At 33.0% G+C, this 27773-nt stretch overlaps 4 protein-coding genes across 4 annotated transcripts; 3 read left to right on the top strand and 1 right to left on the bottom strand.

Moving 5' to 3' along the window:
• The first annotated feature begins 2279 nt into the window (after positions 1–2279).
• Positions 2280–7103, top strand: LOC130896321 (uncharacterized). Its single transcript, XM_057804326.1, has 4 exons — positions 2280–2625; positions 4869–5103; positions 6539–6804; positions 6907–7103. Exons 1-4 carry the CDS (start codon positions 2290–2292, stop codon positions 6958–6960), a joined length of 891 nt encoding a protein of 296 aa, XP_057660309.1. The 5' UTR covers positions 2280–2289; the 3' UTR covers positions 6961–7103.
• A 1345-nt stretch (positions 7104–8448) lies between these two features.
• LOC130896534 (uncharacterized) lies at positions 8449–10410 on the top strand. The gene is made up of 4 exons (XM_057804716.1): positions 8449–8765; positions 9153–9380; positions 9617–9777; positions 9902–10410. The coding sequence occupies exons 1-4, from the start codon at positions 8449–8451 to the stop codon at positions 10408–10410; spliced, it is 1215 nt and encodes a 404-aa protein (XP_057660699.1).
• Positions 10411–12715: 2305 nt separating this feature from the next.
• Positions 12716–18870, top strand: LOC130896416 (macrophage mannose receptor 1-like). Its single transcript, XM_057804479.1, has 6 exons — positions 12716–13325; positions 13514–13599; positions 15033–15141; positions 16333–16619; positions 17887–17995; positions 18558–18870. Exons 1-6 carry the CDS (start codon positions 13196–13198, stop codon positions 18785–18787), a joined length of 951 nt encoding a protein of 316 aa, XP_057660462.1. The 5' UTR covers positions 12716–13195; the 3' UTR covers positions 18788–18870.
• A 1445-nt stretch (positions 18871–20315) lies between these two features.
• On the bottom strand, positions 20316–21226 carry LOC130896299 (piercer of microtubule wall 1 protein). The gene is made up of 2 exons (XM_057804297.1): positions 20991–21226; positions 20316–20533 (listed from the first exon to the last, which is right to left on the bottom strand). Exons 1-2 carry the CDS (start codon positions 21170–21172, stop codon positions 20401–20403), a joined length of 315 nt encoding a protein of 104 aa, XP_057660280.1. The 5' UTR covers positions 21173–21226; the 3' UTR covers positions 20316–20400.
• Positions 21227–27773: the final 6547 nt, after the last annotated feature.

Here is a 27773-nt window from a genome sequence, read left to right as displayed (position 1 = left end):
ACAAAATTTGATTTGATTATTAAACATAATTGCTGTTGACGACGATACAAACATTATAGTGGTCAAATAATTTTTCTGTACTATTTTAATGGTACGATTTGTCTTTATCTTCAAAATGAGCTACAGTTCCGGCGATCACCTTCTCATCAATGAATAACATTTGTACAGCGAGCATCCTCTTGAGATATGAGAACAAAATAGTCACTTGGGGCGAGATTTAGAGAATATGGTAAATACGGAAGCAATTCGAAGCCCAATTCATATCGATTTCGATATGTTGATGAAAGATCATTATCTTTTTGAAATGGGACTTGTTTTCCGGGATTTCTTCCGTCAACGGTGCGTGATAATTGCTGTTTATTGTTTTTTCCTTTTCAAAATAGTTGATTGATGTTATACCATGCGCATCCCAAAATACGGATGCATTACCAGCCAACTTTTACGTCTCACCGCGATTTGGAGTCCATTCCTCATGGAATTCGGGTTTATTACGATTGAATATCTCCAAACATTGCTAAAAACCATAAATTCGTTGTTGATTTTGATCCATTCTGAGCTAGTGCGGCACCCACTATGTACAGAATTTTCGCATATACAAATATTTATTTACGATATGTTCAACACGTTCATTTGATATCTGTGGACTCCCAGCTATTCCAATCTGCTCAACTTTACGGTTATCTGAAACTTTATTGTTGATTTTTTGGACATTTCCGTTGATGACAGTATTCTTTAGGGTGTTCCCTCTGCGTGTATGATACTCGGTATTCACTTAGCCTCGTTTAAACTTGAAAAATCACTTCTCAACTGTTGATTTTCTTGTAGAATAGCTTATCAAGCTTAGCCCTGGTTTCAGTAGTTTTTATCAGAAACTACAAATGTTTTATCAACTCACGAAATTCCTTTTTATCAATTTTTTCAAGCTTACAAACTTGCTTTCCTCAAATTGCTATAACTCACAAACTAATTGCAGGATAGCTGTCAAATTACTAAAAGTGACTTTACAAGGTTACGACTAATTAAAAATAATATGAATTTACTTGCAGCGTTATTTTTTTGTATATACAAAAAACCGTTTTCAAGTTTAACACTGAAATCTATTGATTTCTTGTGAAAGTTGTATAAATATTTTTAGTGTTGAATCAAATTGTCCTAAAATTCAAATTTTCATTATAACTATAATTTAATGTGGTTATAATAAATTAGGCCTAATTCTGCTGCGTATATTCTACACAATCATCGACACTAAATTGCGAAAATTGAAAGTGTATCTGTCCACTTCTGTGAGCCTCATTACAATGCAAATAAATCAAAGCAAATACCTAGTGTTAATGAACTATATACGATGCTACTTATGCTTAAACTACAAGACTTATAGCGCAAAGCTATATCAACTCTCGAAATTAACTTCCTTAACTGCAAGTGGTTTGGAATTCATCCAAAATACTATTATTACGTTATAAATTCCCAGATTGTGCTCCAACGTATGTTTTAATTTATCATCTGCCATAAATTACTTTCTATTACTCTAAGACTACAGTTTTCATGATCTCACCATGAAAAAATGTTCTTATTCTATGTGGAATTATCAAAATCCTGTAATACAGAGCGAAACTGTATTTTATATGGATCGAAATGCAGAGCTTGGAATCATGCAAAAAATGGGCTATCGAGCATACAAAAAAACTGAATTAAAGTGAATGTACCGATAAGTAAGTTTCAACAAAGACGTTTAATGAAAAATACAACTTTATAATTATATTGAAGATGTAAACTCACGTTTCTGAGCTACTGATACTGAGTACTGAAGGGTTTCCGTCATGGATACTACGCAAAAAATTCCAATACCCACATCAACATCCAAATAACGGAGCTTGTGAAATACACTAAAAGGAAAGAAAGCAGACAAGAAGAAATAAGGAGGTCTGAGAGGCATCATAAGTTTACGAGAAAAATACCCAACGAAAACATGAAATTAGAAGAAAAAATAGTCAAGGAGGACCCTAAGAAAAGGCGGAAATAGACAACCACTTAGAATACCAACGAACATAGTATGAAGCATCTCGTTCACAGATTAACTGGATTAATCACATGCTCAAATAACAAATACTTACTAACTTAAAATGAAACGAACTAGAAAAATCACAGTATACCAAACTCCCATGTGAGATTACATTATCCTACTAGTGGATACTTCGTATTAGAATATTAGTATCAATTTAACTAAATATATTTGGTGTGCCGTGCATTTCTTCACGTCTGTCAAAGCAATAAACTTAAACATTCAAAATGACAAGAAATAGTCGTAAACTGGAAGTTATTATGTTAAGCTTTTTGGTGCTCCTACCATTCATATTAATGTTGATTTTAGGATTCGCTCTATTCACATTCCCAGGAGCAAACGTTAAAGACGAAGTTTGTAATTTATGGGAGGATGAAGACGACGAAAAAGAAAATTATCGACGGGTTGAACCATACTGTGACGATTCGAATATCATGGCATTGGTACAGAAAATTTATCCTGATGATGACAGTTTTAATGTGAGATTTAGGTGTACTGGTTTAATCATTGGAATGAGAATTGGAGCGTTTTTAGTGGATTGTTTTCGAAATGAGTACGATAAGGTAAAGTTACAGACATTGTTGTCTTATAACACAATAGTGTTTCACTAAATTCCACTAAAAATACTGCTAGTGCTTGTCACTTTAGAATTCATTCATGATAAACTGTTGGTTGAAATACTCATATTTCTTATTATATTATATAGATGAGACACTGCACATAAAATTACTACATGCAAAAGTGAATAACATAAAAATCCAGTAAACATTTATTACACATTCTATTACTCGAAGGCGAAGAATCAGATTAGGTTACAATATTTCTGGTATATATCGATGTGAATTCATATGGCACCAGTTGGAGGGAAAAAGAATTTGGGAAATATGTAACGCAACTCAATTTCATAATTTCCACAGTACGATGTACATGTTATGTACATTTCATCAACTTACGTCTGTATAAATATGCTTCTAAATACTTTACATTGAAAGGTGTCTTCCATACTGTGCAAACTAATACTGCATCTCAATCCCTATTCATAGAAAAGAAAAGAATCAAGTAATTATGGACGCTTAGGTCTTCTGAACACCGTAATAAATCTTCTTTTAAGAATATAAACAAAGTACCTTTCTCAAGGAGATGAGATAAATTGGGGGCAACAACAACAACAACAATTATAGAAAAAGCCAAGAGTGTAATAAGGTTTCTTTCCTATCGTAACACAGGCTGTTTATAGAGCGCAGCTCAAAAAAGTTATGCTCATTTCATAAGAAGATTGAATTAACAAAGAAGTTATAAAAATAGTCAAGGAACTCTCTCACTAAACCATTCACGAATACAGCACGACTACGCACTCATAGATTCATTCCAATCAGAACAGTATTTGAACAGGAGTCAAAACTGCAGGAAGATACACGATGAGAAGCGGCGAGTTCCGATTTTTATGCTATACAGATTCAACCAAATGGTACATATAGACGATAAAATAATAGAAAAAGTTATGAACTTCAACTATCTAGGAATTATAACATCAAGTGATGGAAACGTTTACGGGGAAGCACGCATATAAGCTAACAAGGCCGACAGAATCTCCGGAAGTTTCTACGGTGCAACTAATAATGTACATCTCAAGCAAGGTGCGTATGTATGTACAAAACAGCTTAAAGATTAACGAGAGAGCGAGACAAAACAACGTCTGCGAACAACCCTTAGATCAGTAGCCGTAGTAACCCTCAGGGACAGAAAAAGCAGTTTCGACATTAGACAGGCCTGCAACTAAATAACGCATGTAGTTATTTAAAAGCGGAGGAGAAAACGAGAGTGGAAGGCATATGTCGACGGAATGGGGAGGGTCGGCTAGGGAAATGAGCATTCAAGGATAAGTCAGCTACCAGAATAGGTATTAGCGGGAAGAATTTCAAAGAGTTGGATATCGACATCTCAAGATCGAGACTGAAGAAAATATATATACAAGCAAGCCCTGAGATAAGTGTGAGAAGAAGAAGGGGAATGGCCTGGATCGTTTCTTATAACGAGATGATCAATATTTTCCAATCATATATTCATTGGGTAATCAAGTTTCTATGTCGATGATTCTGAGTCTATTGAAATATATAGTAAAAACTAAGTAATATCTTTCATCCTACTCATGCGATGACTACGATCTAACCTAGTTCCTAATCTTTTAATAAATCTTGTCATTATGACATAAATCTGTTGTTGGTTGCGAATAATATAATTGTCATATTTGTAAATAGACCTCAATATTTAAAATTGTTTTTGAAATATTCTGTCAGTGTCAAAAATGACTACGAATAGCCGTAAACTAGAAGTGATAATGTTAAGTTTCGTGGTAATAGTGCCATTTATTATAATAATGTTGATAACTTACGTAATACTGACGTTTCCTCAGTATAATTGGGAACATTTCGGAATCAAAGTTACAGACGAGAATGAAGAATTTTTAGATAGCGAGCCGTACTGTGACGATAATAGAATTATAGGATTGGTTCAGAAAATTTACCCAGATGACAAAACCTTTAATGTGAAATTGAAATGTACTGGACTTATATTTGGTTTTAATATCGCTATTTTGCTTGCGGAATGCTTCAATAATGAGTATGATACGGTATATTGTATGACGATTTTCTACTATTCAATATTCCCCTGTTCAATTCAGTTGTACATTGACACTCTACTCCATAACAAAATATATCGTTCACTGTAAAATGTGACTTGCAGAAAATAAGAAACAACTCGAAACAACTTATTTGAGGTAGGAATACCTAAATATTCGAATTTTCAGGTTCCAATTAAGTCTTTACATTATGTAACTAGTGGATCTAGGTACTGGTCAAAAGATAGAAATATTCATAGAATAATCAAATGGAGAATACTTAATCCTAGGGGAGATGCAGCTACTAATTCCTCATTGATTATCATCGAAGTTGATCCAGAGTTTCCTCAACCGTGTGATGAGAAACAGGACACATTTTTTGTTGAAGAAAGGTACGATCCAAAGGTCGAACACAAGTTAATTGGTAAGTAGGAGTATAGGTACGCTACTCAGAAAATAATTTTAGCTTCCTGCTAGATGTAAAACCACAGGGAATCTCTTTCCTCTTATGTTTATATACTCAATGAAATGAGTCTCCAGACCATTAATTATGGTAGGATATTATTATCGGTGTTTATTCTACTCAGTTGGATATTGTGTTGTTGTTGGTCTATGAACCACTTTATTGCCTTATCTGAATGGAAATTTCTGCGACATAATGGATATCCATGATTATACGTCGAACTAGGTAATTTTTCCAAGCAGCTGTTGTGGATATTTTGCCCTGTCTGGATACTCTTCCATTCGCACTAACGTCCACAGACTTTGGCACAGTTAATCCACGAAGTTACCACACAAGATATCGACCAATTTTAGTTATATACTGATTTATTTAGCTGCATTGTCACCAAATAGTCCGGGGAAGTAAGGTCAAGAAATGAACCAAACTGTTTTTTTCTGAAAAACATATCGACTCACTAAACATGGTTTAATAAGAAATCCGCTGGAGCAATGAAATTGTCAACATAAAGAAATATAGTAATTTTTGTGGAAAAGTTGGTGTTTTCGGATTTTGTTACTTCAAAATAACGACCGAATTAACTGGTTCTTCAAGAATATTAACAACTTTGAGTTGAGGATTGCCGCAACCGTCAGAATAAGAGAGTTCAATTGACAATATGAACAAAATTATAAAAATTGATGTCAGTTTATGTTATGAACTATAGAAAGATAGACTTTGAAAAATACGATCGTTGGAAGCCGAAACTCAAAGTCCCCCACGTACTGACAGATTACGGGAAATTTGTTGTTTTCTTCTTCTATTTATCGTATTAAAGAAGTGTTTCGTGGCTTATCTTTTAGCATTTCATACATATGTAAAGAAAGTTTTTAAAATTGTGTTCGTATTATCTGTTAAACTCCAACTCTTACTCTGTCGATTACAGCAACGGAATCTCAACATTGTTAATATACATGAAATTCCATTGAAAAAATATATGAAAAGTTTGTTTACGCGATCGCTATTTTGAATTTACAAAACATCTACAAACATTGTTTAACAATTTTCGTGGAACTAGATGTTTAATACCATTTATTTCGAATTTTCTTCTATGATATTATAGGGCAAGTTAAGATATTTTATGTGAAAAATATAACTGGCAAAAGATATTTTAAATTTTACTGTTGAGAATTTTTTTACGAGCAATATGGTACAGACATCAAGGACACGACTTAATTTGAGTACGTTAAGCAGTTGTTGCGAAAAGTTGACGATGATTTCATAACTTCCTTGGACTACAACGCAGTTTTCGGATTACATCTCAATAGAATTTCTTGCAAATGTACCATAGAGCTTTTATATTATGATAGATTGTTATCACTTGTTTTATGAAAATACAGTTTTGCGATATTCTTGTCAGGTTGGTCAGCTGCATCTAAAACCGCACACGTGGAATTCATGCAGGTTCCTTTCAACGGAGCATGTACAGAATATGCACCTTCGGCGGTAGTTTTTTCACAATATGGTAGCACGTCTGGTTTTCAGTCGACGACTTGTACGGAAAGAAGTGCTTTCGACGATACTTTAGTACCATTGTCAATGTTCATCGAGAAGCTCGCTACCGAGTTTGCAAATATAGATATAACAAGAATTGAGAGAAGTAAAAGAAATGTTAACGGAACAAAGGTGAGAAGGGCACAACTTCCACATTGTTGTAACCAAGTTATCATGTCCAGAGACTGACAATATTGTGATTTTGAGAGAAACTGTAAATACATTTCTTATTAGTTTCAGATGAATACAAATTATACATCGGATTGTCCAATGGTGTTCGGAGATTGAAGATGAATATTTTGCAATATTTAAACATCGGAACTAAAATTCCATTATCGGCTCAAAACTATTTATTTAAATTTTCTCTATTTGTACTTTTTTTTTTAGAATTTGTATATAATTTCAATAAAAAGCTGTTATGTTACATTTTATCTCAGAATAATCTTCTGTCTATTATAGTAAAGTATTAGCAGAACTTTCTCGATCCAGATAACTCATTGAAGTAGATAAATGATTCGGTGTTGATTGAATTCAAATTTTATAACGTTTTCTCAGTAAATTTTCTACTAATCACCTAGTTTATAGACGGTTCACGTAAATTACACAAGTTTATTTTTTGTTTCGGCTTAGAACTTTGAAGAGTGTGACAGCATTAACTATTTCTTAAATCTTTCTATGTTTTATTGCTAAATCTTGATTTCAAGTATCTTTTGGTTGGCTTTCGAAATTGATGTTTTGACATAATCCGATCTTTATCGAAAGAAAACGTCGATTCTTCACTTGATTTTAAAACTGATTTTCATTTAGAAGGAACCTAAAATCAAAACGATTTGGCAACAAAAATATCAACGTAAATAGATATCACGATAATTTGAAATTTACGCGATAGTAAATAATTTTCTAGAAGGTCTATTGTTTTGATCACAATACATCTAAAAAATGGGAATTACGGTGAATAATGATGAATTTGTAAAATTTTATGCTGTCAATAAAATTGAAATTAGTCTATTCTTGGGTTCATATTTCGATTTCTGGATATCTTAAATTGGAACAAATAACATAGACATCAAAAGATTTGTAAATTCCTGGTCGATAAAAATCACAGTCTACCTATTAATTCGATTATACTCAATGACCGATAACATCTACTGTGATTATGAAAAGTTCATACTACTAGAAAAGATATTTTGATCCATAATTAATCTGTTTAATCGCTCCAATTGACAAATTTATTCATATTATACATTGATTTACTGTCATTTTCTTTTTGGTGCTTTATACGTAGCGGTTTCACCTATTCTTATACCTCAGAGTTAACATGGACTGCTGCTCCTCGTCTCAACAGCAAAAGGGGAGTGACAAAATTTCTTTTAAGACGAATATTAACTAGTGAGAATTTTTCATTTGACTTCTTAAAAAAAAACGAGAATCGAATGTATCCAATTTCGAGTATAGAAATATTACTCACTGAATATTATTTTAGAAATTATTAATTGATCTCGTTTCCTTGGAAAGTATAAAAATCAATAATTGAAATTCTTGTAAATCATTTTCGGATCTTGAAAAAACAAACTTGTTTCTTTTGGAGCCATTAGAAGGTAACATAGAATTGTGATAGTCGTGCAAGTTCGTTTTGACGTTTTGCCACCGTCTCGGCTAAAAAAGCAGTACATGTAACTATACGATCCTATTCCATAAAAATACAATTTGTCTATGAATTGAGGTCTATGAATAATTTATTCTGTGCTCCAGATTTTGGCACATATTGTCAAAACAATGTCTCTTTTGAAAATATGTCGATGTAAACTAAAACCACTCCTTGAAGTTTTACTAATGAGCTTGATCATAACAATGGCCATACTTTTATTGTTGATCCTACTTTATGTCAAATATCTAATCACTAAGGACGATGATACCAACAGTGGCGATGATGATTCATTGGTTCCACCAACACCGATTTATTCGTATGGAACTCGAGTGGCAGGCTTAATAGAAAAAATATACCCAGACGAGAATATTCACAATAAAAAATTATTGTGCAACGGTCTTATAGTACAGAAACAAACAGTTGTCTTCCTTGCAGATTGTTTCAGGTAACGAAAAATTGAGTAGAGCGGGAAACAGTTCTTTCCATCATACGACAGGAATTGATAATGATGTTTTAAAAATTAACTTGCGAATGAAATTGCGTACTAGAATCGGCTTATTATCTATAATTGCACCAACACTACGGAAAGTTGGTTTTTATTTGTTATCATTCAATTGACAAGTGTCCGAGCATACACTAAGTCGAGTTGTCAAATTAAATTTAGCAATAGAAACATCAGTTTTCTTTATATCATGAGCAGAATTTTTATTTAAAATGGTGCACGAGTTGCAATGCTACGTTACATTAACCAAGATTGTACAAGATTTTACCCAGAGGAGTTATATGACATTTATATTAACTGATTACTTATGTTCCATAATACTATTTTTAGAAGAAGTCGTGAGAAAACTCCTACTAAATATGTACATTTTATAACAAGTGGATCTAAATATTGGCACCATGACAGGAATATTCATCATGTGACCGATTTTAGTACCATAGGAACGGCCGGAAAAGAGATCACGGTTATCAAAGTATGGCCTGATTTTCCATTGACTCGAATGGGATTACCCAACAAAATTTACGTGGAAAATGAATACAAATATGATGAGAAACATCGGTATGTATGTCTACTCCTAACGCTTAACAATTTTACTCTAAAGAGGAAATTGGGATACAATTTGATTAGCAATAAAGATAAAGTTTCATTCTCAATAATAAATTTTCCCCAAAAAATAATAACAAAAAATCGAATTAAGAAAGAAGAGGAAAGAGCTATGAGACATACGTCACTTTCAAAAGTAGTTGTATGGAATATACATTCCATTTTTTCTACTTATAATTTTTCAATTGTAGACTCTTGGGATGGGATATCAATTCCAAAAGAGCAAGTACTCCACTAAAAAATATATTATACGTTGAAGAATGCAGACCAAATATGTTATCAGGAATATTATTCACTGAAAATTCTCTTGTGTCGGGTCTTCATTATGTTGATTGTAGCATTGGTGATCTGGGTGAGAAAGTTTTTTTAGTTCCATAGAGAAAATTCATAGCTACCACCAATAATAATCCAGAAGTTCAAAATGCTAAATGATTTTTTACTTATCTATATATTTTTTCAAAAACCAGTTTTTTCAGATACCTTTGTTCCATTTCCAACTGACGAAGTAGAAAAAAATTATCCTGAAATTAATGTCGTGAGAATACCAAAACAAGGAGAACAATCGCAGTCTGAAAAAGCAAAAGAAGATACCGAAGCTGCAAACCCTGCGAAAACTCCAGAAACGGATACAGATACTACTGCAGAAGCAACTGATTCTATTCCAACAGAGTCAACTGATACTATTCCATCAAAATCATCTGATACTGATACTATTCCATCAGAATCTACTGATAGTAATCCATCACAATCAAGTGATAGTGATAGTAATCCATCAGAATCAACTGATAGTAATCCATCAGAATCAACTGATAGTAATCCATCAGAATCAACTGATAGTAATCCATCAGAATCAACTGATAGTAATCCATCACAATCAACTGATTCTCTACCGACAGAATCACTCCTCATTTTTGAGGTAGTACCTACTCCTAATAATATGATTCCAAGAAATAAGTTTCATAACTGTTTCTTGAGGATGTATTGAACAATATTGGCAATCAGAGGTTCGCCAGCTATTGGTTTCAACGTATATATATTCACAATCTTTAAACAAAATTAGAATTTGAGCACTTTGTAGAATATTCATATCATTTTTGTTTCTTTCCACTGGAAGAACTGACTCATTCCAATATTACAATGCATAATTTAATTGAGTGGTTTTGAACATTGCTTCGGAATAATTTCATAATACATAGAAAGATTAATTTCTGGTAGAATTAACAGGTGTGTTTATAGCGTTATCCAATTTCATCAGGACAAACACAAAGAGCCAGATGTATAGGATGAGTAAGTAGAATAGTAAGTGCCATAATCGCTCTTACCTTTACGAGTCGTTGTTTCTAGTTGGCTCGGACAGCAACTCTAGGTTTGAGAAGTCATTGAAAGTCGAAGAGTTGTATCCTTAGACGGATAAAAAGACTTAAGACTTCTTGTATACGACTTCAGTTGATAATACTTTTAACCCCAGAACATTAAAAAAAAAACATTATAGGTACTAAAAGCAACTAACATGGAATCGGGAATTGAACACTATCGTACACTTACCGATGATATCGCATATGAAAGATCATTGATTTTAGTCTAAATTCTGGATGTATATTTAAATTGGTCTTAAAAGTACCTCTTTATGCGCTATGATTGTAATGATCTTCGAAAAGTATTTAGTGTGATACGAAAGAAAGGAAGAGAGAATAGGAAAGATACCAAGTTATCATTTTGTTAGTTTCTTGATTCTCTTTTACAGTATTTTGTTGTTTTGTTAGATGGATACATCACATGTACCGTGAGTTGGCGAGGATGATGTTTTGAAACTTTATTTAGTAGCTTATTTTCAAAAGTCTATTATTTAAGCTAGATGAATGAGGGTGGGTAGTTAAGTGTTTGATTCTGATATACTAGAATACAAGAAGCAAATACTTACCGACCCAAATAAAGTTTTTTCGTTTTGAAAATTGTGATAATATTAACCAAAGATGTTGATATTGAAATTGTGTCGTATTATATCACGTCTAAAAATTTGGAGCCATAACCTTATATGATTATACATGGTTAACAGTAGTTTTTTTTAATGGATTTTTTTTCAGAAACATTAGCATACTATAAATGTAAAATTATTGCAAAAGTTTCTTTTTTTGCTATATTTTTTTGTATTAATCTAAAATTTTTGTGTCTATTTCTCATCGGTTATTTAAATTCAAATCATCATTTCTCTTTATTTTTAGGAAGAGAAACTAAAAAGTGTTGATAGACAGAAGCGGTTTCAAAACTTATATAACACAACAAATTTTGAAGAAAATTGTACTCATCCAACTAAATATATTAAAACATAATATCCAAATATTATGATTAGTTTGATGCGAGTGCCAAGTATATGTATCTAATAGGAAAACTTTGAATTGAAAATCTTGTGAGATATGTTCAGATAGTATGAGTTATAGTTAGAATATAAGTACTTTATAGTTGTGAATTGTTATTTTTCTGTAATATAGAGATTAATCAAGAAAGTTCATATGAAAACGTGCAGTGAGATTCTTCTCTACTCATAACTCTACTCCGAAAAAGTACGCAACGTTCAAAAAAGGCTACAAATCGGACTAAAGTCCGCAAAACGGCAACATTGCATATTATTAATATTCCTGTCATTATCTGTAATGTTCAGTTAGGTTAAGTTGGGTTTGTTAATACCTTAGGTGAAATCAATTTGTTTGGAGTATTCAACTTCGATAGATATAACTGGTATTTTTTCAAATTCTCATAAATTGAAATATCTATGCCGCTCCAAGTACTGCACACTTGCTAAGATTGGCTTTGTGGAAATTGATACCATGAAAATGTTTTGCTCAATTCCTACGATAGTGATGATACTATATTTGATTTACATGTATCAATAATGAGGAAACAATGTAAAAAATAAGGATATCCCCAGAAACTTTCTAAAAGAGGTTTAGTTATCAATTGGAATTAGAGACTTTTCTATTTTTGGTCATAAAAAGTTGAAGTGAGCATTCTATTTCATCTGCCTCCTTTGCAACGTTGCGTTAACTTCACAATGATTTCGATAGTGTAAAATCTTATCTATTAAGAACAGAAAATTTTTTTATTTTTATATAGTTTCACTGGACTAATCACTATAATCTTCATCACCGACTAAATACTCTATTGCTATCTGAGAAATTTTTTATAACCCCTAAAAGCACAATACACGATATAAAATATGTGTTTTCATAATCCATAAATACAAAATTTATTGAAAATATTATTGCTTGTCTTGAACCAGTACCAATTAATTTTAGTTTGTTGCTTAAACATAAAACATGTTGTTAATTATTTGAACTTGATACTTTTAGAACAAAATTTTCATACGTCGCATAATCAAGAAGTTAGATACAGTCTGTTGGAACAAACCTAAACTTTCTACGTTTCATGAATTATGTGCATTATTTCAATTTAACCATAAACTGTGTTACCCTCGTATGAATTGCGATAAAATCGTGATTGTTTAATGAATTCTTTAATCACTGTTAATTGGAATAAATTGATAAAAATGAACTAAAATACACTATATACAAATAAGGAAGAATATAATCACACTGAGTAAAAACAAGTTCACTCAGTTCTTGTTGTTGATTTATTGGATATCAACAGTAAAAGTCATGATATTTCAACATTATATTATATCCATAAGCAATTGCTAGACAAAGACATACGTATTGCGATGTAAACAACTGATTCCTAGAATCAGTTTGTTTGCAAAAACAAGTCATGACCCGATGTTACTTATATCAATAATTTTATTCGCGAAATTCTACAGTTCTGTATATCCACCAATCAATAATATTACAAAAACAATGAGTAAAACCCTGGTTCTGTTCGTTTTGTGTTTCTTCACATTTTGCCAAGGTAAGTTTTGTATTTACTATTTTATAATAATTAGAGCAAAAAAGAAGATTGCATCGAAAAAACTATATGATAGATAGGAAAATAATTCTTTATTTTTAAGATAAATCAGTGGAATCTAATTTTTTCAATCAACATTCTAGTTGTTCAGTTGTTCTGCTAAGATAATATATAATCAAAAAAAATTCCAGGTGAAGATTTCAAAGAATATAGAAAAGAATCTAGTTCCGAATTGAATTCAGATGTTAACGACAATTATTATATAAGTAAAACTAAGGTAAGTTCATATTTAGAAAATGTTAAGTCAAAAAATGAAACATGAAATTTAAAATTGTGTTACAACAAATAAATATGTGTCTACAATCAAAATATTACCCTTCAATCGATCTTTGCATAGGAAAAGTAACTCGTAACAGAGTAATTTTTTTACTGAACAAGAAATATCTACTGCCCAATAGATAAATAGTATGAAATTAATCAAAATATGCTATAGTTTACAAAAGGGCTTGTGTATTAAGTTGTGACAAAAATAATATACATATTCGGGTTACATACTGAAAAGAAATATCTTTTATATGTTGCCATTTGTGAGTCCAGACACCAATGATTCTTAGACGTCTGAAGCAGCCAATTTTCCCACGCATATCGAGAGAAATGAATATACTATAGCAATTCACTATCCGTCTATCAATACATATTCGCTGTAAGGTTCATTTCTTTTTTTAACAACATACGAAGTGAGCTTATTTATCAGTTTGTCGTTTAGTGATAGTAGAAATGTATGAGGGATCTTCAGAAAAAGCTTGACCAATAATTTCTGAGTATTATAAATACGCACGCTTTGTTCAGAATATGCTCCGAAAATGCATTCATTGCCAAACGATTTCTAAACGTCCAGTTTGATATTCTTATTCTTAACTTTTTGTGTAGTTGGTTATCGTAAAATAGCTCATTATTTATAATACATAATATTATTTCCAAAATGGAGATGCTACAAACAAAAACAAGGTACTTTGATGTGCAGATGTGTTGTGGATGTTCTAATCAGGCAGATCATCCGATGTGAAAGACTGGTTTTGATATTTCTGCATGACAATGTCAGACCCCGTACTTCTAAAGTAACATAGGAATTGTTACGATTGTGGAGATACGAAATGTTACACAGCCAAAATTTGGCACTGGTGTAAATATTTCCTATATCTAGGATTGAAAGAACACTAGTTTTATTTGAACGTTGGTGTGAATACAGTTTATTTGGTATTTTATATATTGATAGTTGTTTGTTACAAAATTTGGAGAAAAGATGTCGTGGTCGTTTTTGTATGCAAAAATCGAATTTTGTATGCATTTATTGTGAAGAAATCGAGTCCTGCCTCTTGTGAGTCAGTTGAGATAAGAAAATAAGAGTTTCTGATTGCTACATTACAATTATTCTTTCCTTAAATAGGTTTTATGACTATTTTAGATGTTTTTTTTATTACTTATAGAGTACGGTACAAGTTTTATTTCTTAATATACTTCAGTTATATTCATATGACGTTAGGTTAATAAGATATTTATTTTAAAACGGAAAATTTCGATTAAAAAAGAAGTAATTCTCTATTTCTTGTTCTATAACCTGATTTGAAGTTAATCAAGCTGACACATATCAAATGATCAGATATTTCCAATACTCCAAATGTTAACTGAATGCATTCATTCATATTTTAGGAAACTTATTATGAAGCACTACAGGTATGCAGAGAGAAATCCATGCAATTAGTCACCATAGAGAACAAGAGGAAGAACAGAAAAATTGCTAGACATCTAGAAAATACAGGTAAATATTCATAGAGTGTATCATATTAATATACAATTTATCACTGGATATGGAACTTTTCTAAACGTATAAAGGCCGCTTAACATGATGCAAGACAACGTGCAATGCAATGCAAGAGGTAATATTTTTTTTATCAAAAGTATGTGCAGATGAGGTTCATTTGATTGTTTCAAGGAAGATCTTGAAATTATCGGTTTTGTGCTATTTTTATTGCGTGCAAGTTGCAATCTAGTTACTTTTCGCTTAACACATCAGCTAACTTTCGTAAAACTTAGCTTTTTGTAATTTTCATTGTTAAACTAGGTACAAAATATTAGATGAAATTTTTGGTTCGGAATTTGTTTACTTTTCTTGTTTACAGAGATTTGCATGCAATTTCTTGAACGTTGTATTGAGTTATGTCAAGCGGCCTTATACTCATAATGATTTTTATAGAGTTTCAAAGTGCTTGTGCTGATTGTATAGGTATGAGGAGTAATTATTAGTGCAAAAATTAATCGTGGCACATTTACTACTGATTGTTTACTGAGTGTTTACTCTTGATAGATACTGAGTGCCTTTAAATTGTCAGTAATTGGATTATTATCAAGACTTATCAACTGAATGGAGTGGTTTATTTACCGTATTAATTTTGATCGTCATAGTCATCAGCCGTGCTCTTTCTGCCTCTCTGTCGCTACTCAGAGTAATAATATCTCTGGATCAACCAGCAATATTACCTACCGGAACCATATCTGTTGTGTAGATTCGAATTTGGTAACTTAAGATGGGTAGCTAATTTGCCGCGTGGATCTCTCACTCACGAAAAAGAAGATCTTGAATGTGTTCCCATTCCCAGTTATTTTGGAACTTACATTTTGTCTATAATTTGCCTCTGACAATTAGAGATTTACAATATCATGTGAAGCTAAAGTCGATATATAACAGCCGCTGAACGTGTGCTGAAGTGTACCATGGCACGAACATTTTGTTGGTCCTTCAAGCCAGAACTTAGTGTGTTAATATTCTAATCACATTCCACGCAAATTAAATGGAAGGAAACCATGATTGGAAAACCGATTTTTGACGTTGCCGAACTGCACGAGAACATGATAGGTATAAATATAAACTCAAGCGTTATTAGCTAGTATTCCAAAAATTACGTTTATTTAGGTATGGATTGATGTGTATTCAAAAAATTCTTCTTTGTAGACGAAGAGTATTGGACATCCGGAAACAGGATAGTGAAATATGAATGGGCTTGGTTGAAAGGAGAACCTTTAGAATATCACAATTGGCTGAGAGATCATTTCTATGATTATTCTGGCAATTGTATCAGTGTTTCTAAGAAAAATAACCTCACATTTTGGAAACAAGAGAAATGTGATGACAAGAAACGCTTCATATGCGAAAACTTGAGTGGAATTTCCAAGGAATGTGAGCAAGAGGATCTAGTTAGTGGAACTACTGGGAAGCAGTATTATATTTCTGAGGATATCGTGAGTATTATTCATTCTATCTGCACAATACTTCTAATTGAGTCACTCAATTTTTTATTACGTGAACAATATCTATGCAATTGCATTGCACTAAGTAATGACAACTCGAAAACTTCCGACACTAACAGAAGAACATCCTGCGTTAATTTTTGGAATTGAAATGAGAATGAGAAAATATATTATAATAATAATTATGAAAGTATTCAAGAAAAGAATCAAGTTACATTAACGCTTTACACAATTAAGTAAAGAATGAAACTTTTAATTTATATATTTATGGGAGTGAGAGCATAAACTTTGGAAAACTAAGATCAACAATTTGGACTAAAATGTTAATAGAAAAATATATGCATCTGTACTAAGCTGTTTTTATAATTTCAATGTAGCCTTGATGATAAACGAGGGTGGTGCCAAAAGTACCTAGCCCAACAAACGCCCACCTTTTAGGTCCATACACTATTCCCAGCGATGTTTTTATTAACTGCCGACATAACCTTTTTATTCTGGAAACAGAAAACAATCCGAGGGGGCTAAAACTGGCGAATTTTGCGCATGAGGTAGCAATTTAAACATTAACTCAACACTTTCTTCTTAGCGGTCGTTTTTGTTTGATTTCTTTGCTCAAACATTACAATTAACTCGCATAATACTCGCCGATAGTATTTCCTTTACCAAGATAGTTAATGAGAATTATCGCGCATCTCAAAAAACCGACGCCTTGACCTTACCTGCAGGTGGAACGGTCTTTGTCTTCTTTGGAGTCGGTTCTCCCTTTTCAGTCCATAGTTTCGGGTTATGAAACGGCGCGAAAATTCTGCTTTCTCATGTCCAGTGAATATGTTTGCTGGCTCGCCTACTTTCAGCCGACTATCATCCAGTTCCGATTTGTGGATTGTCTTCATCATTTCTGGTGTCGTCATTTGGTCGACCACTGCGATGCTGGTCTTCGCAGGTCGTATGGCCTCGTTTAAACGCTGCTACCCAATATTTTACTGCTGATAATGTAGAAGCAGTCTCACCCAAAGTAGAATCTAGTTCAACTTTCATATTGGTTGGGCTATAGGGCTTTTCAAATAAAAACATTGTATCACATAACGATGAGCAATTTTTTCCATGATTTCAAATTTACCGAAAACGTTCACTATTGAGGGTTGCCAAACAAATACTAAACAACGTGGCGTATTCAAACTTGAAACATATGCTGCATAGATTGTATACTCTCCAATAGAATGGTATTTCAAGATAATTATTTAATTCACCTTTTTAGGTAACATACTCTAAAGCTGTTGAGATGTGTCAATCAATGTGTATGAATTTACTTAGTATAGAAGATGAAAACAAGAACGAGGATGTCTACAAGGCCCTTTCCAAATCAGGTAAGTTGCTCCTGAAATTTATTCTATCACGATGTTTTGGTAGCCAAATATTTCTTGTCCAAGATATCTTTTATCTTTCCACTTAATGCTAGATATGTGTTGATAATTTTTATCCTGGTAATTCATATTTGGTGGAAACTTCATATAACATAAAGAGTCAAATACTAGTTGACGTAGTGTACACTCACTGTAGTAAGACATTTTAGTGTTAGATAAGTGTATCACCCCTATTATGGTCATTGTTAGTGGACAAAATTCTCACTAGACTAAGCAGCGGCGGATTTGTAGTCCTAGGCAACGCTGATGATCTACTGGTGTTACTAAGCGGCAAGTATGAAGGCATAACTTTAATAGGATGCTGAAAAATTATACTTAATGTAACTAAATGAATACTTTTATCGAAGTTAAATACCTGGGAGACATCCTGTACGAAATACTTACTCGAAACAATCATCTAGATAAGGTAAAACTCCAAAGTCACTGTGAGTGGTTCAATTTTCTCACTTGGACAAGTCTCCCGATTTCCCCATGCTATTTGATTTATATAGAATTCGTGTTTTAGGTGCTGATAAAATATACTGGTCTTCTGGTTACTACAAACCGAGTCAACTCTTGTGGAAATGGATAAATGGAAACACTGCTTCCTTTTTCAATTGGAACACAAAAGAACCCAATAATGCCAGACAAAACGAATACTGCATCGAAATTGTTATGAAAGATGGTAAACTTGTATGGAATGATGAGCCTTGCGAAGAAAAAAGAATGTTTATTTGTGAAACAACTGTTTCATAAGAATCCAATGTTAAATTTAATAAAAATTCATGGAAACTTTGTTAATAAATCTATATCGTAAATATATACCGCAATTTGAAGAATGATATACATATTATTGAATCACCCCAACTGAAACCTGCTTTTCTTCTGGAACCGGTTGCTGGAAGAACATGTGTAGTAAACTTAGGGATGTTTATATAGATGATAATCTAGTAGTTTCGGGTGTTAGTACTAACGTTTCAACAGTAGATCATCCAAGGGATTACATATACTTTGTTTAGGATCAAGTTCTTAAGAGTGATAAAAATTTCTGAAAAAAACTAGAATCCTGATCGTGAAAATTACAAAATTGCAGAATATACCGAAAATTATTCAATATTCAATTATTCAATTTTCTCGGAAAGACTAGATTATCAAAAATGTTTCTTTTTCCAGTTATATTCGGTTGGCCTGAAAAATTAGTTAATCAGTAAACTTCCAATGTCTTATGAATTTTTAGTGTGAAAATGGTGTAAAACTTCTAGCTTCGTGCAGTTACATGAATCTTTCAATACAATTTCTCTAGAAGCAAAGAATTATTTCTCTCTCTACTCTGGTAACTTAGTTCGAGTTTTTCTTCCGTGTTTATTGAGAACAAAGACGGAGTGACATTAAAAGGGAGGAGGATTTAGCGATAAACGGAAATCCCGAAGTGGTTGAATTGATATTATCCAGAATTGATGAGATATTTCGCAGTGCTCGCCCTGATTTCGGCAAACAGAATTTAGGGTCATCATTGTAGTAAGAAAAATAATTATGTATCATATAATTATCTCAAAGTATGTTTCTAGCTCATATTTGATAACGTCAGCAATACCTTATTAAAACTGAATTTCAAAAATGACACTATTAGTATGAGTATCAGAAAACTTTTATTTTTGTACACAAGGAAGCAGTTACCATCACAACAAGCCACGAAAACGCTGCAAAATTGAATGATAAATTATGAATACTCAAAGTACATAAAAACTTTGGATTTTTCCTTCCGATACAAAAATTAAATGCACTCATAATAGCTATCAGATCATTGAGGATTGCAACTTACTTACGGAAGTTTTGCACGGAAGCTTGCATGGAAAAAGGAGAGAACTAATCATAGACAATCGTTTAATAGAAATTAATAATCATGATTGAGTTAATCCGATCATAGTTTCCTAGAAGTCCTGTCCAATTATGTATCAAATTAGTTTACTCTTAATTTCAACCAACTTGTGCATTCCAAAGCAATTACAGTCGCATCAAGGCTATTCGGCACTATAATACAACCGTCAAATCAAGGAACTATTATTTTACTATTATTATTTTTGTAAAGAATTTCGTTGATCGACTAAGGTCATTTTCATAGTATCAACATGAATTTTGAGTAGATCATTTGCTCTCAAAATATATATTATTTCAAAAAAGTAAATATATTATGAAGTATTACTCAACATACCTACTCAAAGAAACACCCTTATACAATATCAACTTACTCGTAATTATTATCGCAGGTTACAAACTGAAAATATACTCGAATAAATATATATTTGAAAAAAGCAAAGTCATGAATTTACAATCAGAAATTTTGGATTATAAGTTGGTCTGAAATAAATTCAGCAGTACGTTCGATCCAACCCCGTGTTCAAAGAGTAATTCTTGTAGTTGCCCGCCTTAGCGAGCGCCTTGCTGAATTCCTGACAAGTCGGATAAAACGAAGTGGGAACGGTGTGAATTGTTGGAGGATACCTGAAAAACATTTGATGAAAAAGACATTTATATTGAAAAATTTTCCGTAATATACGGGATGCATAGAATAATTATTATGCGTGGTGGAAAATTAGATTCAAAGTGATCGAAACGAAAAATTAATGTACAGTTCAGAGTGTCATATACATTGCGATCAAAAGAATCTGTCGTGTCTTCTTCTCTTGCTGTGGTACTGAGAAAGCTCCTATTAGAATGTTGATTGCTTAAATCCGCGAATTGTCTTTCAAAAGATCTCTGGATATAGGAATATGTTCGGCGGTCTCCATCCCTTGAGATTATCGCTGTAACTAACTACTTTTTGTGTGTAATCAATTAACCACGTATGGAATCTACTAAAGCGTATTTGTTACGCCATTTTTCTGAAGTGGTTCTGGGATTTAAATAGCAATTTCAACGAAAACAACTACAGCTTTTCACAATTAGAAATATCACTGACCTTCCATAATCACTAGAAGTTGTTCTATAAAAAGGATGATCTGGTGGAGATTTTTGTAGACCATAACCATAAAACCAAGACGGATGATCAAATCTTTTGGGTAGTTGACAAGTTTTATAAAAATCCGAGGTTCTTATGTTTGAATCGGTTCGATTATGTAAACCGGGACAATTCAAATCCATCTTGAAAAAAAACTCACTTCCAAAAGTAAATATTTTTATGGCAAACGTCAAATGAAATTGTTATATCCGAGTTGGTATTGATAAAACTTACCATGGAAACAAGATAAACTTTTCAATATCTGTGATAGAGTCATAACCAAATTACATTGTTGTTGCAATTACATTATATTCATCGAATTAATTGTTATAATTGTTTTATTATAATTTTCTCATAACATGAATCATGAAAACTTACAATTTGAATGATAAATATAAAGTCATTTATAAATAATGAGAGAGTATTTAAAATACAAGTAACGGAAAGTTTTTTAATTCCAGCAAGAGTTCCAAATTCGGACACGGGCATATAGTGATACCAACCGACCACGTAGGTCGATTGGTAGCACTGATTTCTGTTTGATAGTTCATCCTTTAAGCGAATGAATAACTTCAATTTACACCACGAAAAAACAATATGAAACATTTATGGTTTGGTGTTTGGATGAAGGAGACAAAATCATAACAAAAAATGTGGTGCCTTCACTACAAATACTTTCTCTAAGAATTTATAATTAATTGGAAATAATATCTTGAAATTGGAATAATCTCACCACCTTCAAAAGAAAACTGATATTCAGAGATACCTACAGAAAATTACTGGAAATCGTTTAAGAATGGCATACATTCATATACGAAAATGCGTACGAGAATAACGTTCTTCTATTACCAAAACAGAAAATAGAATACAATGGTACTGGTAGGATTCAGCAAACAACTTCTAATATAATAAATCATCAAACTAATTTTATATTTTATGCATAAAATACATAAATACTTTCAGTAGTTATAGAAGATACTAGTCTAGTTAATCAAATCCTCTCAGAAACTTTCCGACACTTCGACCACCAAATGTTAGTAAAAACCACGTGAACTTCTTCGTCCTTGCCAATGAATCACTTCCACGGCGTAATTAGACATAGCTTGTCATAAATCTAGGATGTAATTTAGCCTGCAGGTTATCTTGACGACGTGGCCGGTTGGCCCCCACACTGTTTGAAGTGCAAACCACGCAAGTTAGGCCAGAACTTGAAAGATTCCTTAGTCAGTCATCTTTTGAATACGGAATAATAAATATAACTGCTATAGGAAGTGCTCTAAATTACCCCAATTTATGAAAATAATAAATCGCCATAAATGCATTTTACATTAAAAATGTTTTCGAGTCTGCCCGATTGCACATTAAATTACCTTACCACTTTAATTAACGTTTCATTTCAAAACTTTTCTCAATTGTCTTAACACGGCTATAATTATACTTCTGCATAAAGATGGAGATGAAAATCCAGAATCGAATTATCACCCAATTGCACCCTTTTTCATGTAATCTAAGATCATAGAAAAATTGTTCAAAGAGGCTTTTATCATTTCTGCTCAAATATGAAATACTTACTAACCATCAATTTGGGTTTTTAAGTGAAAAATACACAAATAAAGGTATATTCTCCCTTCTAAACAGCCATCACTCCACTGCAACAACTTTCTGTAATTTTTCTAATGCTTCCGATTGTGATAATCACCTCTCGTCAAGTCATACCTTACGAACAGAAGTCAACTTGGAAGGGTTGATACAACGATGTCTGCAAGCCAATAGAATGCAGAGTACCCCAAGGCTCAGTACTAGGCCCTATGTTGTGCCTTCTGTTTATCAACGACTATATTGACATCAATGGTAAAATATGTCTATTTGCAGACGACACTAGTTTCTCTTGGAGCAACCCTGATCTCACAACACTTCATGCGATCATATCTAGTGACCTAATCACCCTTAAATAATGGTGCGATTCTACTATTCTCTGTCTCAACGTTTCTAAAACTATCATATGAAAATGTATTGCTGCCTTTCTTATTAAATAATACCACCATTGACGTCGGTGAATCTGTAAAATTCTCAGGACTTGATGTGGACTATTCCTTGAAACAGTTTATTATTCCCTTAATGAGTCGCACTTCCGATAAGCTCATCCCTCCTGGGGTAAGTGTGATGCGACTCAATATTTACTCGGACTAAACATTAGGGCTCACTGCAGAGACCTATTTAAAAAATTAAAAATTCTGACTGTTCCTTCCTTATTTATCTTTGAATTCGTTTACCTAATTCGTAAGCACGCTTCTCCAATTTCAGAAAGATCATTGCACGGCTATCCACTTAGGAACGCGGAGGACGACCTTCACCTACCTACTTCGCGTTCAGAATTAGTTAAGGGCTCTATATTGTACAATGCATAAAAATGCACAATCACTTGCCAATTGATATATGGTATATGGATGAATCTACTACACTGAATTCATAGAATAAATAATCAGACATTGAGGAAACTTGAGACAATGAAACAGATTCCATCGAACTTTCCTTTTGCAATTCCTTGAGTTGTTTCTTGGCTCAGCAATATATTTGTGATTGATTTGCTCATTTATTTCATTGGAATAATATATTTCTCAATGTATAATGGTTTTTCTATATGCTATAAGTTATGTAGCTTTCTCTCCTTTATGTTTCCGTTAGTCTCAGAGTTCTAGTTTGCTTTGTTCATATTCTCGTTTATCTTCTTATATATTTATCTATCTTCCATAATAATATCCGCATCGTCCAAATACGCTTTCGTTTGTGTTCAATCAATTCGGGGACGAGTTTTTTCTATGTACATAATTTATTGATTTAGTTATTACTTGGATTACCTCACCTTATCCAAAAATGTCAATATTTTTTCAATAAGTTAATTGTAATCCTTTTAACATGCTTACAAATTAACGGAAAATGTTTTAAGTTTATCTACTTAGCGGAACAAATTTTGTAAACTCCAATATTCTACTTTAAAACTCTGCTGTGGCTGATTAAAGTTTTATGGAATAACTTTCTGTTTCTCATTCTCGTGGTTTCCATTTATGCTTTCAACTGGCCTATCATATTCAGTGGCCAAGTAACCCGCATCGCTCTCCCTTACCCTCTATTACACTTGAAAATGACGGAGGATGGAGAAGAAAGATAGAAGAAATTCGGGAGGTGAAAAGTCAATTTATTTGTCACGACAACATGGGCGGACTTATAAAGGATGCGGTTGATCAATAATTTACAAATAACCACGTATCACTCAGAAGCGGGCTCAGAAAGTAGTCCTAAGAGATTAGAAGAATAGAGAACGTGATCAGGGATCAATATAAATTGATATTGAACAATCCCACACCGTAAAAGTAATACTGCAAAATATCTAGAGGATCTCAAAATATCTGCATAATATTTGGAAAGATGATTATACAGGAGTAGCGTTAAAAACGACAACACAAGAGATATAAATGAAATGAAACTTTGTTATTTGCATCGAGAAAAAGATCTTCCAAACTAAGGGAAAATTTATTGTAATTATAAACTTTATGTAGGTGACAAATTTGATCAAGAATGCAGAAGATACAATATCAGGTGGAATGTTCCATATTTACATCGAAATACATAATCCAAACTATATTATGAAGACTAGTAAAGTGATAAGTCAATTTTGGAATGAATGATATGAGGGAGGTGGATGATATTAGAGTGGATTTCTGTTCATTTTCCTCAAATAAACATATTCAAAATGACGTGTTCATCTAAGTATTGTAATAATAATTAATTTAACTCCTTAAACTGATTTCAAAAGTGTACAATTTTGTATCTCAACTTGCTTTTGGGGTATAAATAATGAAAGCATAAGGAAATTTAAGACCAAATGTCAACCACATTTTCCCACTCTACTAGAGAACTAACGAGGCTCTGACGACTGAATAACTGACGGACTAAGCAGTCCTCACTTCCTAACCAGCCAGCAGGAGCTAGAAAGTGGAAGGGCACTCTATAGTCCTTGTGCTGAGAAATAAATCCACAAGGCAGATGAACTCTATCGAGAAATATTCGAAATATTCCCTGCAATATCATAGTGAAAGCAGAATTGAATATAATTCTGCAGTGAGTCCTCCAGGATCTCCGGAGAGAACAGGTGCGACTAAGATGAAAAATGAAATCGATATAAGAAACAATCTGCTACGGATATTATTCAAGAATCGGCATATAGAGTATCAAAAGGATGTACGAATTAGACAAAATCAGTATTACTCTGGGAATGAGAGGCTGAACAATATAATGAAAATCAGAGAAGTTCGTTGGGTAAACTGTGATCTGTGAGGAACTTTGTACCCCTCTCCCCGTGCTGCTTTTCCATTTCAACAGATACTATGGAACGCTCAGCTTTATTCAAGCATATGCTCCAAAATCCAATAAAAACGACGAAGAACTGAAATTATTTCACAAGGACATCATTGAGGCTGACCGAGAACAAAGACGTAACTTAACTCATTAGAGATATGAACTCCAAGATCGTACAAGTGAAAAATGAATTGGGCTGTATGGACTGGGAGAGTATAACTAACGAGGAGATCGTCTCTTACAATTGTGCTAAGAGAACTGCAAACTGAAAATTGAAAAGTTTTCAAAACGCCGCCTGTACACATGGAATATTCGGAAGACAACACAAAAAATCCATAATCCAGAATCAAATCGATTAAATTATCCTCCATCCGAGATATAGGAATGCAATGGAAACTGTCAAAATATACCCGGGCTAGATATAGGCTCGGAACACAAACTTCTTGTGACGGAGATTATGATGAAGCTCATAGGGATGAGAACCAAAACAAAGACCTATTGGTACCAGCCTACTGAGGAATAACAGTTTGGAATTGTTGCACCAAGATCTAAACGAAAATTTGAATAAATTAATCACTACTTGTTCGGTAAGCTCCAGAGAATGTATGACTCACAAAGCAAATTTGAAGATATATAAGAGTATACGGGATCTAGTCGGAAACAAAGGTCATACATCTTTACAGATGAAGATATGTTAGATACTGAGGATTAACTCATTATATGAGAAAAATATATCGAAACTATTCCTAACGGACAAGGAAGAAATGAATAGCAACAGAAATTATACTGATATGGGTACATCCATTTCAAAGTGAGAAGTAGAAGCAGCAATAAAATCAGCTACAGATGGAAAAGCTAATTTGGGAACATATCTAAATGAGATAACCCCATTTTGTGATGCGGCTAGCTGTTTATATTCACAACAGCTAATCTTTAAGAATCAATCTAAAAATCGCTTTCAACAATAATATTTTTTAACGAATGATTGTTTCCAACTGAACAGATTGTACAATATCCAAAGAATTGGAGTTCCGATTAAGTTCAAGACACGCCACTGAATTTATTGAACTGGATGGGAGCCAAAATGATAAAGAATTGAAGTGGTTGTCGGTAAAACCATGGCCATCCAGGTAACGGTAACTGGCACTAAAGTGTCTCATCTGCAATTCGCTCTGATAAATCACTGGTGCATAAATTTTCAACCAATGTCGGTCATATCGCCGTTTCCTTTTCTCTATCGTTCTGTTTCATTCTCTCTATTACGGTAACGCTAATGAACTACTTCACACAAGAATTCTCGTACATTGTTCGGTATTGTCCGCCTGTTGGCTATTGGGAACTTTAATAAAGGAAAAATTCTCATTGGGTTGTGCAGATGTACCTGTTCAGGTTGAAAAAGAGAGCGTTACACTGAAGCGAAAACTTCCTAATGCGCCCTGAAATTAAATTTCTCATGTCTGTTTGGAAAATGAGCAGTATTTTTGAGTTCATGTTTGAGTAGACGCAAAAATATTATAATTGAACTAAATGATTAACCAATTCAGTATTTAAATTCAGACTTCCAAAAGCATTGATCATAAGTTTAGAAAAGAGGTAGAGAATAAAATATAAAAATCTCAATCTGATACTACATTACAAAAAATTCACATAATTTTTCGCTTCTCTTCTCCAGGTGCAGTACCACACCTGATTATCCAACAGTGGTCCACTACCATATTTCCATTTTCCACTGTGGCACCTCTCCTTATGAGCAATTTTCTGGTGGAATATATCTCCGTGCTTTTCTCAAATTACATCTATATTAACATTAATCCAAACTGCTCTTAATTCTGAGCATATACAGCGTAGTTTACAACGTAGAATGCACTTTCCAGTAAATATGCTTCCAAATTCTTATGAAAATCGGAAAAAGATATTCTTCTTTTGATTTCACTTGGCACTTGCGTTTTTTCCATATAGTCTAGTATAGAGCTCTCAATTACTTTTGAATGTGGAGTTGGTAGATAAAGATCGTTCTCTACGTTCCTAAGTGGATAGCGAGTAAAGTGAGTAAAGATCTAACCTTTCTCTTTTATAGTTTGAAGATTCGCTCAAATTGAGTCGCACAAGACGTACCTCAGAAGTGTAAGGCATATCGGAGATGCGACTCAATAAGGGCATAATAGGCTATAGAGGTGGATGAGTTCAGTTCTTTGGAAACTGATCTCATCGCCGAGCAGGAGGAAGTAAATTTTTAGATAAGGCGGCAATATGTAAATCCCATTACGTCAATGGTGGTGTTCTTTAGTACAGAAGGCTGGAACGTATTTTAATATGATCAAACCAAAGTTTTAGAAACGTTGGGAGACAGATGATTGGAATCGTACCATGATTTAAGTGTGGTTAGGT

This window comes from Diorhabda carinulata, chromosome 7 (assembly GCF_026250575.1).
Source record: "Diorhabda carinulata isolate Delta chromosome 7, icDioCari1.1, whole genome shotgun sequence".
NCBI lineage: Eukaryota > Metazoa > Arthropoda > Insecta > Coleoptera > Chrysomelidae > Diorhabda > Diorhabda carinulata.
The sequence above is the reverse complement of the archived record's forward strand: the minus strand, read 5'-3'. Positions and strand labels throughout refer to the sequence as shown.

Excerpts from the sequence above, each read along its gene's own strand:
- LOC130896321 (XM_057804326.1), top strand. The coding sequence starts at position 2,290 with ATGACAAGAAATAGTCGTAAACTGGAAGTTATTATGTTAAGCTTTTTG. Across the intron at positions 2,626-4,868 it reads TTCGAAATGAGTACGATAAG|GTTCCAATTAAGTCTTTACA; the intron begins GTAAAGTTACAG and ends TCGAATTTTCAG. Across the intron at positions 6,805-6,906 it reads GAAATGTTAACGGAACAAAG|TTTCAGATGAATACAAATTA; the intron begins GTGAGAAGGGCA and ends ATTTCTTATTAG.
- LOC130896534 (XM_057804716.1), top strand. The coding sequence starts at position 8,449 with ATGTCTCTTTTGAAAATATGTCGATGTAAACTAAAACCACTCCTTGAA. Across the intron at positions 9,381-9,616 it reads AAATATGATGAGAAACATCG|ACTCTTGGGATGGGATATCA; the intron begins GTATGTATGTCT and ends TTTCAATTGTAG. Across the intron at positions 9,778-9,901 it reads TTGTAGCATTGGTGATCTGG|ATACCTTTGTTCCATTTCCA; the intron begins GTGAGAAAGTTT and ends CAGTTTTTTCAG.
- LOC130896416 (XM_057804479.1), top strand. The coding sequence starts at position 13,196 with ATGTTACTTATATCAATAATTTTATTCGCGAAATTCTACAGTTCTGTA. Across the intron at positions 13,600-15,032 it reads ATTATATAAGTAAAACTAAG|GAAACTTATTATGAAGCACT; the intron begins GTAAGTTCATAT and ends TTCATATTTTAG. Across the intron at positions 16,620-17,886 it reads ATTATATTTCTGAGGATATC|GTAACATACTCTAAAGCTGT; the intron begins GTGAGTATTATT and ends TCACCTTTTTAG.
- LOC130896299 (XM_057804297.1), bottom strand. The coding sequence starts at position 21,172 with ATGGATTTGAATTGTCCCGGTTTACATAATCGAACCGATTCAAACATA. Across the intron at positions 20,534-20,990 it reads ACTTCTAGTGATTATGGAAG|GTATCCTCCAACAATTCACA; the intron begins GTCAGTGATATT and ends AATGTTTTTCAG.